This window comes from Cyphomyrmex costatus, unplaced genomic scaffold, assembly GCF_001594065.2.
Source record: "Cyphomyrmex costatus isolate MS0001 unplaced genomic scaffold, Ccosl1.0 scaffold277, whole genome shotgun sequence".
NCBI classification, from domain to species: Eukaryota; Metazoa; Arthropoda; class Insecta; order Hymenoptera; family Formicidae; genus Cyphomyrmex; species Cyphomyrmex costatus.
This window is the reverse complement of record NW_017276877.1, coordinates 318,789-335,200: the sequence shown is the minus strand read 5'-3', so window position 1 is coordinate 335,200 and position 16,412 is coordinate 318,789. Positions and strand designations below refer to the sequence as shown.

At 37.7% G+C, this 16,412-nt stretch overlaps 2 protein-coding genes across 2 annotated transcripts; both read right to left on the bottom strand.

The window, feature by feature from the left end:
• Positions 1–7,305: 7,305 nt before the first annotated feature.
• Positions 7,306–11,153, bottom strand: LOC108774898 (CXXC-type zinc finger protein 1). Its single transcript, XM_018541128.1, has 6 exons — positions 11,124–11,153; positions 10,791–10,912; positions 10,605–10,695; positions 10,299–10,519; positions 8,526–9,102; positions 7,306–7,818 (listed from the first exon to the last, which is right to left on the bottom strand). The coding sequence occupies exons 1-6, from the start codon at positions 11,151–11,153 to the stop codon at positions 7,306–7,308; spliced, it is 1,554 nt and encodes a 517-aa protein (XP_018396630.1).
• A 2,078-nt stretch (positions 11,154–13,231) lies between these two features.
• Edem1 (ER degradation-enhancing alpha-mannosidase-like protein 2) lies at positions 13,232–15,751 on the bottom strand. The gene has a single exon (XM_018541138.1). It carries the CDS (start codon positions 15,509–15,511, stop codon positions 13,433–13,435), a length of 2,079 nt encoding a protein of 692 aa, XP_018396640.1. The 5' UTR covers positions 15,512–15,751; the 3' UTR covers positions 13,232–13,432.
• Positions 15,752–16,412: the final 661 nt, after the last annotated feature.

Here is a 16,412-nt window from a genome sequence, read left to right as displayed (position 1 = left end):
GTGGAAACTTATCGCTTTCGTAGGTAATAATAAAACGCGAGATATGATAAGTTTCGCACGGAAGCATGAAAGTGTATGTAGTATTATAACGCGAGTTAATTATTAATTAATGAATTAGAATTGGTAAAGTTTGTTATATATATCGTTCTTTCTTTGCGAAAATATCAAAATTGTGTAAAAACGAAAAAAAAGGATAGCCGTACTCCGTTGATAATTTTCATTTTTGTCCAGTATATAGGAGATAGAGTTCCAGCTGGAAGTACAGCTTTCGAGATAAGTGAGAAAAATCGAGATATTTAATTGTACGACGCAAGCGTTTATCACGCATATCGGAGAGTAACTCGGAAAAAAGAGGTACGACTATATTAGCCGCAGAGCTAAAATACCTTACAGATTTGACGAAAGTATCCCGAAGTGTCACGCTTTTCTTTTCTTTTCCCTTTTTAAAGCAACTTCGCAGGAGACACGCGACATTACGTTAGACTGTCTGTGGACGCCTTTTTAGCCCTCCCTTCTGTTTGCCTGCAATTATTACGTTTTTTACATTACATTCAGTTGCTGATGTCGACAGTTACATTCCAAAAGTGTAATCGCGAGAATCGCCTTTCCACTTCTTCGACCGAGAGAACTTTCTTTTTAAACTTTCTTCTTATTCCGTGCTTCTTCCAGATTCTTTCCCTCTCCGTGTATGTCGCTCCAACGGAGAATACGCTGGGACTGCACGACGGTTTTTTTTTTTCTTTTTTTATCTCTTATTTCCTTTTTATTTTCTATTTTAAACACGTACATACACCACACGCACCTCTCGACATGCTGTGAACAATCTCGCGGTACACCGGTTGTTACTTTGACTGAAAATCGCTTAAGCAACTCGCCGTTGCTTCTCCACGCGAATGATACTCTCTTTTTCCGAGCTACTTCGACTCCACGCGCGAAAAGAAAAAAAAAACTAATTCAAAAACACACAAAAAAAAAATGAAACAGAGTCAAGTGCTCCATTCGCCTTAAAATGCAACTGAATGCAGTCTCAGCCTGTGCCATGTTGACCGGTTCAAATGGCTAAGTGATAAGAGTTTCGCGGATACTAGTGCATATGTACTTGTGGAAAAGGACTAAGCGAAAGAAGGAAAGAAGGAGGAAAAAGAAGATTAGGACCATTTAACAGTGTACATAGCGAGTGTGGGGTGGCCAGCTACGCCAACCTATGTCGCACATGTAGAGTATGTATAATTACTTAAAGTTTCTTTTTTTTCTTCATTCGACGTACACACACACACACACACATGGAAACGCGCGGACCGGCCGGGGCGACTTTTGTCTCTTTAATCTGCACGGCGCGATCAAGATCAGGCGGTTAACGACGAGTAGACGCAACTCTAGAGAGAAACGAGACGACGAGGAAGGAGAGAAGGACGAGCGAACACGAAACAAAGATAAATGAAAAGAAAAAAAAATTATACAAAAAGGGAAAGAAAAAGCGGAAAAACTATACGTTACAACTACGAATACCTGTACATCCCCCCCGCCCACCTTCTTTACTGTTTTCGTTTATATGAAGTTTAAGTTTATGAGAAGAAATAAAATATGTTTATTTTCTTTCACATCGATTTGCATCATTATTCATTACAACGAAGTCTGTTTCAGTGCATGTTCTTCGCTCCGAAAAACGCCTCGAGTCTAGCCCAGTCTCGCACAGATTCCCTTTTAACTCTCAGTACGTACGATTAGGTCATTCGTGTCCTGCACATTTCTTTGAAAAAAAAACTAGGAGTTAATTATTTTATATATAATACAAAAACAAACTTGGAAAGAAAAGGGCACTAGGAGTCAAGCGCAGATAACTTTACGCAAACGCCGATATATATCAAGCAAAACTTATTTATTATAACAATTGTGCTTACATGTTTCGGCTCATTTTTTAGCCTTCTTCAGAGAGACAATGTAAATTACATAAATAAATTATAAATTAAAAATAACGTAAAGGATCAAATGATGTTTAAATCATTTCTTTCCAAGTTTGTTTTTGAATTGGTACAGGAGTTTTCTAAGAATTATTATGTTTTTATATATACTTTATATACATATATATATATATATATATATATATATATACAATTATAATAGATATTATATATATAGGGTGTCCCATTTTAAATGACCTAGCCAAATATCTCGAAAACTAAATCCAGTAGACAAAAATGTTTCAGACAAAAGTTGTTTGACTCGAAGGGGGACATAAGATGGTGCCATCGATTTGACTTTGGATAGTCCTCTGAAAGTCACCTTTAATTTTTTAAATGGAACCCTTTATTTCTCATTGCACATTCTTACAGCTCATCTCGAGAGCTTTCCAAAACACTATAATTAAATTACTTTTCGTTAAAATGGGACACCCTGTATAATAACTAATTGATGTTCCTAGTTTTTCAAAGAAGGGTACAGGACACGAATGACCTAATCTTCTCCCTTTGCCCAGTTCCGGCTATTCAATTGTCGTTAATCGCTCGCTCGCGACGACAAAAATGCGAGTCAGCAGCAGCCGATTGTTGCGACTATCTCGGGAAATAGCTACGCGCAACTGGCTGCTTCTTTCAGGACGGGATGCAGAACGAGAGGCAAAAGTACTCTCGCGACGGTTTCGAGGGAAATCGACCGAATGTGTGTACCCTCGACGTTTTGGTCCCGCGTCGCTGTACAATTTGTTACTCGATAACGAAAACGATTCTCCTCTCGTATTGTACATATGACGCTGTATGATATAACATTGTATGATTATTACCAACGCTACGGCAGAATTATCTAATTAAGAGATTACAATTAATGCCGCTATTATTAGTGAGATAACAAATGAGAGTGAGATTGAGAGACTGTGCATGTCGAATTACGGATTTTTTTTTGTGCGTGCGTGTGAAAGGCTGTGCTGTCCAGCTGCAAAGAAAAACCTTAACGATGCGAATGTGTGTTTGTTGCCAAAGTTCCCCCCCTTTTCACGTGCGTGAAGTACGGTGATATCTATATAATTGTCGGGTCGTATCGCATCGGCGAGAGCGCTTCGTCCCGGGGTGGCAAATCAAAAAAAGCGTGTGTTCGTGTCGCCTCTCCGGGGTGGAAGCGGCGCTGGACTTTTCCTCTTTTCTCTTCTTAGGACCTTCGCATCGCGGCTGAAGCTACACGAAGAGAGAAGAAAATCGCTCGCAATCCCGTCTTCATCTACTTTATTTTGGCTACAGTGACGACAGGATCCTGCAGCTTTCAACTTCTTCCCCTTTTTTCTTCTTTTTTTTTTTTTTCTACCAGAATCGAGAGGAGAACAGCAATTCTCCTCTTTGTGTGTGTACTGTGTCACCGAATTATCCGGAGAGGGGCGACTTTCTTCCGAAAGCTTTCGTTCGTAAAGAGATTAACGTTCCATTAGGATGTTAATATTAAGATGTCAAAGCCATTCGGCCCGCGTCGACCTGGACATGACGGCGTTAATACCACCGCCCTATATATTGCGCTATATATTTTTCCGTTGAACGACAGATTGTTAAGGCACTACCGTACGAGAGGGAAAATTTGTAATGTCGAGCGAGAGAAAACTGGGGAAAAAAAATCCCAAAGGATTTACGATAGGAAGGAAACGAAGGGATATATCACGATTTATTCTCAGGTGATGTACTCAAACACACACACACACACACACACACACGTGTGGATTATTATTTTGTTACTAACTCGTCGGATATACGTCGAAGCTATTATGGACCATAGATGTGAAGGGTCGTTTGGAATCGTTGTCCTGGATTGTGAAAGAATAATACTGAAGTGTGTATGAATAAGTGGCAGAAAGAGTGAGCGAGAGAGAGAGAAGGTGAGGGAGAATGAGGGAGTGAATAAACATTTTTCGCTACTGCGAAAGAATTTCGACCCTCCTCGGATGTATTCCGAGAGGAAAGCGTGTAGTGTCTGCCATTTGGCCTTTATGCTGTCTTACTTGCGATTTCGTACAAGCTTTGCGTGCAATACTGTGATAAAAGAAAAAAGAATGAGTCGTTCTCTATTTCTCTTCGTCCTTTATCCTTTTTGAAGCGCGGTGCACATACAATGTGAAATCGGCGCACGTATATAATATATATATATCTCGGGATATGATCGCCTGTTTTTAACCCGGTCCCTTAAAAGCAAGTCGTAAATATCCGTTTAATTCGCTACTATAATTTATTTCCGATCACGGCACTTTCTAATTTTGTCTGTTACGAACTAGACGATTAAATTCCATCGTGGCCTATTATCCGACGATCGCAAAACGATTAGTTTAAGATTACACGAACTGGTATGTTTCTATCAATGTGTACGTTAATTCGGTTTAATTTACTTTTTTATTTTTTTCTAAAGTTGTAAAAAGAGTAAAGACTACATTAAACCGAGATTAAAATTAATAGGCATTGATAGAAATGGACACGGACGTCAGAACGCATTAGCTTTGTACTGCCATCGCATTGACACATTTGTTCCTAATTGTTGCATCGCATAAGTTTATATTATTGTGTTTGTTATAAATAGATATATTGTGTGAAGTAAAGCGGTGTTAGTTATTGAAAGTGTGTTCTGAGATAAGCACAATCTCGGTTCCACACAGACAGAGGATGATTATTGTTTATTTCACATTTTACGTGAACTCTTCCAAAATTGACGGTAACTAATAATAGTTCATTTAACGCATTTAAGGGGAGGCGATTCGAAACAGGCGATTCTCCTGAGAGGAATTAAAAAAAAAAAATGTGTCCATTCTGTGCGCGATTATTTTCCGAAGCTAAGCGATAGATCGCTAGTTTGGCGTGTTATTTTGCATCCGCAGAGGCTACGACCTGTGAATAAATGGTTTTTGTTGAAACGATTATTGTCGGAGTGTGTGAAAAATCCTGACGTCTGCATCTCGATATACTATAATGTAAATAATAACGAATATTGCCGAAAAGAAATACCTGCTTCTCCGTCTGTTGCATACCACTTTTTTTTTTTTTTTTTTTGGAGATTCTTCAGTTTTAGACTAATTAAGAACGTGTGTTTGAACATTATCGGAGCGTAAGTATGACAGAATAAATATTAGGAAATATTCTTTTTTCACATATATTTTCTTTGAAGACATAAATGTATCACCAGACTTAATCTTTATGTATTTTCCAAAATGGCAGAGCTTAAAGGAACAATTATTCATATTTACCTTACAAAATGATCTTAACATTCTCAACTATTGGGAGTACAAATTAGTTCGGTCCGTTTTTTTTCTGCATTTATTTCAAAACAAAATGAATGAACAGATTAATTAAAAGTATTGTCCATCGCTTGGACTTGTCCATCCATCCAATTTTGGAGCCAATTTTCGATTTCTGCGAAAGAAGTTAAGCAAATCGTGGTGCATCCTTCGGAACAAGCGGTAATCAGAAGGAGCAATGTCCGGAGAATACAGCGGGTGCGGTAAAACATCCCATTTGAGCGTTCCTAAATATTTTTTTTTACGACTTTTGCGACATGAGGCCGAGCGTTGTCATGAAGAAAAATAACTTTATCATGTCTTTGCTCGTATCGAATCCATTCCTATGGCTCTCGATCGTACAGAAACGGCTTGTTGAGTTACTCCCAATGATTCTGCAAGCTCCTCTTGCGTTTGACTCTGATCCTCTTCGAGTAATGCCTCTAATTTTTTGTCTTCGAATTTTTTCGACTGTCCAGAGCGAGGTCTTGTCTTCAACGTTGAAATCTCCATCCTTGAAACGTCGAAACCATTCCCTACATGATTTATCAGTTGGAGCAATATCACCATAAACTTCGACAAACATTCGATGGACTTCAGCTGCACTTTTCTTCCAATTAAAAGCAGAAAATTGAAACCTCCCGCAAATGCTGCTTGGTTGACACAAAATTCGACATTTCAAATACAGTAAAAATCAAGGTTTTTGTATGAAACTCAAAACGATATAAACTGAATATTATTAGCAGATGTCTCATCTCTCTGAAACCGCCAAAATCAGTTGTCACTGAACCATCCACAACAGCCGGAGCTGTTTTTGGGAAACGGACCGAACTAACTTGTACTCCCAATACTTTACATTAACAGGTACATAATATAATATACAAATGTATATACGCACATTACATTATAGTACACGTTTACAACCACTATACCAACTTTCTGTGGCTTGTTAATTTTTTATTTTCAGTCCGCGCAATTGATCTGTACAGATTTTTTGTTAGGAAAACTATCGACCGTGCTACGCGCAATTAGCTCCAAACAAATAAACAAATATGTTAAAATAATACTAGGTCTGTTTCGTGAGTCCCTATAATAAGGAGTCTGGCCAATCTTTCTAGTTTGACAAAACATGGCGTCGTAGATAAAGGTGTGATCAACTGATGTGATACTATAAATATATCGTAAACAGTATATAATCATTATAAATAAATAAAATCAATAATTTCTTAATACATAATTTGATAAAAGAACACAGACTGTGTAAAAAGTAAATGAAATATATATATAATAGAAAACAAATTATACATGCTGACATAAAAATCGATTTCTAACCTTTAAAATTGTATCTATTCAAAATGTGCATTATAACTAACAAATTTTATAGAAAATGCCCGGTTGCTGCGTGCCTTATTGCTTTAATAGTACCGAAAGTATTAGTATCCCAGCATCCGAGAATGGATTAAAATGGATTGGATTTGATCTATTCGAATTCGTATTTTAAACAGCGAAAACTTTTTTTTGGATTCAATTGAATTCAATTGGATTCAATTAAATTCAATTAGATACAACTGGATTGAAAAACTGCGTTTCCTGTTCAAAACTATGAATTGTACAGTATTCACTATGGTCACAAACGCACTGAAAAAGCTAATATAATTTTATGATTGAAAAGTATACAGATATGCTCCATGCAATTCCTATAAATGAATAAAAACGTATTCGGATTGAAAAGGATTCATTTTAACATTCATGAATCTGTATTTCTCTGAAAATTTGAATCCATTTCAATCCATTCCCAGATACTGGGATTTTAGGCATCTTATTGGTTCCGCCATATTTTGTCAGCACCAATAGAATTAATAATAACTTGGCCAAACTCCTTATTATAGGGACTCTAGTTTCGTTTAGCTGCGTTTTTTTACACAATATTTTCATTTTTAATATATATATATATATTAAAAATATATATATATATTTTTTTTTTTAAAAGGCAATAAAAAAAAGATACGTGCAGCTGAAAGTTACAGGTCTAGTAATGATATTAGTCAAGTATGATAAAGTAAAGGTTATTACTCCATGCGTTGTTCCTTCTGATGCACACCGTATCTCCTTCGTAGTTCCTCTTCCATCGCCTGCAGTTGTTCTCTATTCTGTTCCTGCGTCATTTGTTCCATTAGCTCGTGATTGTAAGTGGAATGTAACATTAGAGCTAATACACCAGCTCGCGTAGCCATGTTCGACCGGATCTGCCTCTCTTGCTCCACGAGCTCATCGATCTTCAACCACTGCCTCACTCGTTCCATGTCGAGCTCTGCTCGTCGCAATTTCTCCCACATGTAGTGCTTTACGCAGCTCTTTTTGGGCGCGCGACAGAATTCGCCCGTAGCATCGAAGACGTTCGTGACTAATGGACAACCACATACTTCGGCGTCGCCAATTTTTGGATCCTTACAATGCTCGGGGCAGAGAACACGAAGCCTTTTGCAGTAGGTTCTGTTTCCAGGATTGTAGAAGTCGCAAAACATCACCTGGCCCTCGATGCGTGTTTTGAAAATCGAGCCGAAAGACGCTTGCGATTCGTACTGCAAATTACAACCTGAATAAGTACTTTCATCTCAAGAAAACAAAAAAAATTAATTCTACAAAATAAACTATAAAATTTATTAATAACTAAAATATACAAGACTCTTAGTATTTAAAATCAAAGGTAAATAAAGGCAAATAAGAGTCAATTATAAAATTGTATACAACAATTCATAGCATGATAAAATCTTTAATAGCAGAGTCTAAAAAACTATATAAAAATTTTCCTTACTCTAATTTCTAAACACGCAATTCAATTTCTTGAATACATTAAATTCTAAATTAAAAATAAATAAAAAGAAAACATTAAATAGATTACATAACGATTACATATACGTTATGTAATCTATTTAATGTTTTCTTTTTATTTATTTTTAATTTAGAATTTAACGTATTCAAGCGCGTGTTTAGAAATTAGAGTAAGGAAAATTTTTATATAGTTTTTTAGACTCTGCTATTAAAGATTTTATCATGCTATGAATTGTTGTATACAATTTTATAATTGACTCTTATTTGCCTTTATCTATCTTTGATTATAAAATTTATTGACTAAAGTGAGACTGGCAAAAATAATAAATATACACACATATTTTAAGTTTACGTAAATGCTCTCTCATTTATAAACTCAATTTTATAACCATTTAGAAATTCGTAAACCCAAGTAATCGACAGCTACACAATTTTCTGCAACCGCGCCTCGTAATACCTTATTAAAACATTTCTCCATGTGTTTAATGGCGGTTCTGGAGTTAACTTCGTGGCCGCACGTTATACAGTACATGCTGCTCTCTGTGTCGTCGTTGTCATCCACTTCGGCTTGTGGATCGATGGTCGCGTGTTTCGCGCGTTCAACAATACGATCCAACTCGACGTGTCTCTTCTCTAATTCTTGCAGTATCCTACGGACGTCATGCTGCTGCTTTCTCACGGTTTCCAGAGCGCGTCTGTTATTCTGCTCCGCGATGCACGTGGTCAATGACCATTCCTGTATCCGCTGCGGTAGCACCTGATAGATCCTACTCGTCGCCAACTTCAAGCCACAATCATCGGAGCAATACTTGCTTCCAGGTCGCGATTGCTTCGTACATGTAGGTCCATAGCAGTGGCGCGGGGGCTCCAAATACTCGTTCCTCTCGTTACTCGAATCCCTCTTTCGTCTTTTAACCAATTTCGTTCCTTTGTTGAGACTCTTGGAAGGTTTCAACGGATCGCCTATTACACGGCAAGTCCGTTGAATACATCTAAGTTTCAGTCGTACCGAAGGTCCAAATTTCTTCAAATGCCTACGCGTATAAAATATAAAAAGATTAATTTTATAATATTAAATCTTGTTGGACTGTGAGAGTTTAAACTAATAAGTACCGACGAGTACGTGCTGTAACGGTCAAGCTGTATCTTAGATATTTCTGATATATAATTTCGTGTAAATTTATATACTATGTAGATTCTTAAAAATGTGTGCCAAAATTTTTTCAGACTTACAACGCAAACTCTAATAAACTATCACGAGTTAAATTGACTAACAATCTAACAATTTTGATGCTATTTTGACTGTCTATAATAATTTTATCTACGAAAGAGACTATTTTGAAGTCTAAAGAGGACTCAATCGAAGAGTCGAAACTTGTTACGTGCATCATGTTTTTAATTTTAAGTAATTTTTGTATATTCTATTGTGTTTTACATTTAGAATTAAATATGTTGACATTTTAATATTATTTTAAATGTAATTTTACTTCTGACTCTTACTTTGCCCTTCTAATTTATGTTGATTATTGTTATATTAAGAGTCTTTGAATATTTTCATCTTATTTAATTTTGATGCTCATAGCATCTTGAACCATTTAACATTAAGAAAAAATTTCGGCGTTCATTTTTAAGAATCTACATACATAGTAACACATACTGTTATCCACATTCACCATATTTTAACTAATGGACATAATTTATATCTACTTTATAATTTGGTGTTACTATTGTTTTGGTGTTTCCTTAAAAACTTAAACATTCCCATACGATATTGTATAGCGTTACATTAATTTTACAGAAATTTCGTTAATATAAAAATTACCAATTTTTCAACAACATATTATATATTTGGCTATTTACAATAATTTTATCCGTGAAGAAGACAATATGAAGTCTGAAGAGGACTCAATCTACGAGTCGAAACTTGTTACGTAACGTTCATCATGTTTTTAGTTTTAAGTAATTTTTGTAATTATATTCTATTGTTTTTCAAATCTAGAATTAAATATGTTGACATTTTAATATTATTTTAAATGTAATTTTACTTTTGACTCTTACTTCGCCCTTTTAATTTGTATTGATTATTGTCATATGTAGTAAATAAATTCACACAAAATTATATATCAGAAACATCTAAGACCGTTATGGCACGTTCTCATCAGTACTTATTAATTTTATAAGATGCTCCGCACAAATAATAGCTTTGTCAATCATTCTTTTGTTACATTACCTGCAAGCGTCACACTTGCCACAATTTTCCATACGCAGACATCCTGTACACTCTCCGCAACGTTTAGAGGATTTCTTTTCTACGTTTGAACTCCATGGCGCATCATACTCGTATCGATATCCTCTTTCTTTCTCTTTATATTTTCTATGTTTCCTGTCATCTTGATCAGTCTTACGTGGTTTGTATCGCGTTATCAACGACGAATCTTCCTCTCTACAACGCTGAATATAATAATTATTTTATATTAAGTTGCCTATCAATGTATAATTTTAAAAAAATTCATTTATACAAATATCACTCGCTTACAACACAGAAAAATTGCTTTATATGTTTTGCTTCTTTTTCAGTTATATTTATGCAGTCACCATGGTACCACTCTTCACATGCATCGCATCCTCTGAAATAATTGAAGATGTGAGAGTCACAATTTTGTCTAAAATTAGCAAAGATGAGACAAAAATAATCCTAAGCATTGATTCCAATTTTACTCACATCATAAAACGAGAACTGTCGGAGCTTCTACAAATACAATACGCTTGACCATCCTGTTTCAATAACGTCGCGATTTTGCTTTTCCTCTCTGGTAGCATAAACTGCTTCGCTATTTCTTCTTTCTACATACATAATACAAATTAAGGATCAAAATATATTTTTTTTTAAACAAAGAGGTTAGGTAGTATTTCAGATGTTATAAATTAGATAACTTGTATAAAATAAACGATATTATTGCAATTTGTTTATACGGCAATGCTTTCGTTTACAAAACCAGCAAAAAGTTGTATTTTATTTAACATTTAGCCGCATGTACAACAATTTTATTCTCACCGACAAACTGTGCTGTCTTTTATCAGCCATGATGAAGTGACACAAGAAATAATTCAAGAAAAGTAATCTTTATCGATTTTATAATATTAATATTACACTATTTATATTATTGATACGAGTATCGCTCGTATGTACAATTTATACTTCAAATCGTACGTTTCACGAGTGTATCAAAAACAAGCTACTATCTCATCGCCATGTTGATTATAATAGGTATACTGTCGGTAATATGACTCGGTCGGAATGGCAGAAGAGGTTTCAAAATTCTTAAAATATATTTACAAAACAGTATTAGGAAAACAGAAAGTTCTAAGAATAATATATTTTAGATGTATACACAAACATTCATAGAATCCGTTACTCTTATCATTACTTTAATTTCGATGAAATATAGACATTCTTAAAAAATATTTTATATTTTATATTTTAGGTTGCATTTTGATAATCTATATTACATCGAAAATTTTAATTTTTAATATTAAAAGTAAATTTTGAAATATCTACTCTTAATAATGACATTAACGTTTAACAATTATAAAATAATATTTAATCTAAACTTATATAAATGAGTACTAAAAATAAAGGTATTAGATAATATAAGAGAAATTAGAAAAATTATTAAATAAAATTAATATAAAGAAAAACTTATTCTATATACAGAGACTATAGTTTAGAGAATTTCATGTTTTATATTTATTATTACATTTAATATTAATTATCAAATAATGTAATTTTTAACTCTAATAATTTTTTATTGTTACAAGAAAGTAACAAGAAAATAATAAATCGTTATTTTTTTCGAGTAATGGTAAGAAAAGATATGCCGACATTTTTCGATTTATTCATGATAATAATGCTGTCCATATACTTCCCATATAGTAAAAGAATAGTTCACACAACACCCAGAGATTGAAGTTCTTGATTGGCCACCCAAATCCCCGGATCTTAATTTAATTGAAAATTACAAATAGAAACGGGCTAATGAGAGTCAACGGTAATTAGTGCGAATTTATACTTAATATTTTATTGAACTAATTTGTCAAATTATTATAAGTATTAGTTCAATAAAATATTAAGTATAAATTCGCACTAATTACCATAGATTGACTCTCATTAGCCCGTTTCTATTTGTAATTTGACATTCTCGAGAGTTCTATTTTTATTTTATTTAATTGAAAATATTTGGGGAGTAATTGCGAATTTGTGGGATTGTGGTCATGAGAAAACTAAAAAAAATCTTGTTATGCGCACACGAGGAACACATATGGGAAGGCTTAAGCCTCAATATTTTGAAAAATTGAGCGATTCGATAAAAAATTGATTAGCACAAGTAGTTGCAAAAATTTGTCTCAGTTAAACAGTTCTTTTCAGAACTAATAAATGGTTCTTATCAGAACCACCACATGTTTGGACGAAAGTATATTCATACGTATCGTTCTATTTTCAATGAAAAGAATAAACTATTTTTATTCTACTATGACCCAGCGAATTAATGCTCCTCAGGATACATATATTTTTGTCTATTCTTCTATCTCTATTATTTATTATTTAAAATTGGATAATTATAAGAACATATGATAGATGAAATTATTTCTAATACCATGTAATTTTGAAAAAGTATCACGTATTGATTTGGAACGATCCGTTATGTGAGTTACTTATTTTTAATTACACGATGTCGTTATGTAACTTTGTAACGTGATTTTTTTCGGGTTGAACTGTGTAGAGTAAAAGGACCTTTGCTTTGACCTTTCTATATGGGCATATCTACGAATAAATAACATGTATATTCCTTCATTCCTGCATTTCACAATTAAATTAAAACCAAAGCGATTTATTTTGTATTATAGTGATATCTGAGTTATTTTTTACTTCACAATTATGAAACATAAAATTATTTTCTCCCATAAAAAAGTGAATTGAATTATACATATATAAAAAAATTTAAACATCAATAGAGGAGAACTTGTTGTGAGTTGTGTACAGAAAAAGAATTTATTTACACTCTGCATATAAAATATCAAATATCAGTATAAAACGTTAAATGACTTTCATCCTCTGTGTTGGAAATAAAAAAATTAAGTTGCCAGTGCGAAAAGACTGTCACATGCTTGTAATATCTTATATTTGTTAGAAACTATACAACAACAATTATATCACAGGAATATATTCTAAAGTACAACATACGCGAGACACGCAGGCCCCGTGTAGATTTCACTCTCGTAACAAAGACGCGCGAATAAAAAATACTTTAAGAACCGCCGTGGCGGATTCGTACGAAAGTCCTTCTCTCCGGCGCGTTTTCCTCTTTAAAAAAATTCTCCTATGATCGACATTCGTTGTAGGAATGGTTGAGTCTGACAGGACAGAATCTGATAGTTCTGCCTCGCTGTGACGTTGGTCGGATACAGATTTCCGTGTCTGATGTTCTCCAGCATTATTTGCGGCTCGAATCTGGCCCTGACGGGGCTCGGCGTGGCGTTCCGTCGCGCGCCGTTCTCCGTCGCGAGTCCAGAAGCGGAGTACTGTCCGTCGGACAATATCGGGGGTTCAAAGCTGTCGGCACCGTCGGCACAGTCGCTGTCGTCGGCCTTGTAGATCGTCGCCGACGGCGGAAGGACCTGCGTCGTCGACAATCGGATTTCGCTCCGATTCGACTTCTCGGTCTCCTCGCCGTTCTCGCGTTCGACGGGACGGTCCGTGACGTTCGGCGACGAAGCGCTCTCGTTGAAAGCAGCGTCCTCCTTCTCGCTCGCGGAGTAGTGCCTGATCTCGGAGAGCTTCGTAATCGTGATCGGCAGCACGTCTGGATTCTTGCCGGCGGATGCATCCGTTTCAGGGTTAAGCTCGTCCAACGAGACGTCCCCCGACGAGTCTCTCGTCGGGACGAATCTCCTCAGGGTCGACCTCTCCTCCGGGAAAATCTCCTGCGCTGGCCGGCAACAGTAGAGAGCTCCGGGATCGATCGGGTGGGCCTCGGTATTGAAGATGTATCCACCGGCGTCCACCACGCACTGGCCCCATTGAGTGTCGATTATCTCGCCCTCGGTGCCGGTGTTGTGGATAAAGTTGTCGGTGTCGAAAAGAAGGTACAGGTACTTGGTGGTCTCCGCGAGGAAGAAGGATTCCATTCGGTCCGCTTTCCGGTGGTCCCGGACGTCGTTGATGGTCGCGTAGCCGCACGTGGTCCTCGCGCTGTACTGCAGGCTCCTCAGGATGTCCACCCCTACTTGAATCAGATACGGATCTCTGGTCGCCCTGTAAAGATACATGACGGACTCGATAAGCTCCGGCCTCAACGGATAGCCCTCCCTGTTGGTCCCCGCCTCGGCCTGCGGTATGTTGTAGAATTCCGGGGTGAATCCGAACTGTTTCCACACGCGATGGTAGTTGTGCAGGGATTTCATCGCGTCGCTGATCTCGCCGAAGAGGCTCAGCACCCCGGGCCAATACGCGTCCAGAGACTGAAAGACCGGTAGGGTCACCTGGCCCTTGGTCATGGAGACCCAGAGGTGCCAGTCCTCCCGACGGACGTACTTCTCGATGGCCTGCTTGTGCTCCTGAAAGATCGTGGCCAGCAGGGGATCCTGAAAGAGCAGCGTACCTTTCGCCAGGTATTCAAAGTAGGAGTCTATGCCGGCGCCTATCCCGGAATCCTGGGCGGTCCAGTGGCCGGTGAGGACGTCTATGTGATTGCCGACTAGGCCGATGCTGGACTTGTAGTAGTGCAGCGCCTTTATGGCGTTCATGGCGACCTCCTCGTACAGCGGGTCGCCGGTCAGCCGGGAGAGAGTGCCGAATTCCAGCAGGAAGGTGCCGATGCCGGCCGTGCACGTGATGCTGGTCTCACCCTCCGGCACGCCGTACTTGAGATTTACCGTGCCGTACGGCATCCCCGTGGGCGTGTCGAACGCGGCGATCAGCCGCTTGGCCATGTCCTCGGCGAGGCGCAGCAGCGGGCCGTTGCACGGCCAGCCGGGCTCCAGCTTGACGCCGGCACGGCGCGACAGCAGATGGGCGCTCAGCAGCCCGCCGACCACCCGGATATTCGTCTCGAACACCGACACGTTGATGTTGGCCTCGAAGTTCGCCCGCGCGCCGATCAGCTCGGCAACGCGGCGGAACTCGGAGTAGTTGCCCATAACCGCGAGCGTGTCCAGGGCGTCGATCAGGGTCAGGGAGAAGCTGCCCCAGGTGTCGAAGCCGTCGCAGCTCAGCGAGCGCAGCTCGTCGTACGGATAGGCGTGCGTCAGGTAGCCGGAGTAGGCGTAATCGAACATGGACCGTACCTCCTCCCGCAGGCCGATCAGGTCCCTCTTACCGTACTCCCGGAATCCGCTGACCAGGATCAGGAAGCCGAAGATCGAGCCCACTCTGAATAGGATCATCGCTGCTGCTGTTGCTGCTCAACCGTCCGCGGTCTCTTATCTGGCATCACTGTGCGTCGGTCACGTTCTCGCCGAGGTCAACAGTAACGTCGAGTCGCTCGAGACGAGGCTCGAGCGCTCCGCGTTCGCCACGTAATCAAAATAATCCCTCCGCCGCCGCTCGCCGTAAACATCGCGTTGTTCCGCGCGACGTTCGACCTAACCTAACCTACAAATCGCTGCACCGCGAGCGCCCGTCCCGTAGACCCAGGGCCGGCTTTACTTTATTATAACCACGTAACGAGATACATGGTATAAAGACAAGGGTATGCTCACGCGCATGATAGTTCCAGACAACCAATCAGAAATGTCACTCACTCTACGTCACATTAAGCGGCAAATTCAAAATGCATTTGCTTAGTACTTCTACATACAGTATTGAATTACGGTATTTTCTAATAAGATTGACTTTAAAAACGTGATTTCTCGCCGCTAAATTCAAATAATTTATTCTAATCGTATCACAAATAATTTCAAAAAATAAAAAAGAAATCATCTTCCATTATATAAATTGTGAAATAATTTATATAAAGGAAGGTGATTTTACACTTTTAGTAACAATTAATACTTTTCTTGAAAAGCAATTCACATTATTTATTGTAGAAATACGCAATTAGCAAAAAACTTTCATTGTGCTCTCTTTACAAAAAAAATATATACATATAATGATCATTTAAGATTCTTTTGTAACTTATTTTTGAGGAATGGACGATGAAATGAATAAAAAAACAATTGCAGGTATATGTGTATATATAATAACTAATATGTAATATAATAAGTATAACGTGTATATATAATATAAGTAATGACTATATTTATTAAGAAATTTTGATAATCATTACATTTGAAGAAGGCTCAATCA

Coding starts and splice junctions, on each gene's coding strand:
- LOC108774898 (XM_018541128.1), bottom strand. CDS start 11,153: ATGGCTGATAAAAGACAGCACAGTTTGTCG. Junction 10,696..10,790: donor GACAGTTCTCGTTTTATGAT/GTGAGTAAAATT, acceptor CAATTATTTCAG/AGGATGCGATGCATGTGAAG. Junction 10,520..10,604: donor TAAAGCAATTTTTCTGTGTT/GTAAGCGAGTGA, acceptor TATTATATTCAG/CGTTGTAGAGAGGAAGATTC.
- Edem1 (XM_018541138.1), bottom strand. CDS start 15,511: ATGATCCTATTCAGAGTGGGCTCGATCTTCGGCTTCCTGATCCTGGTC.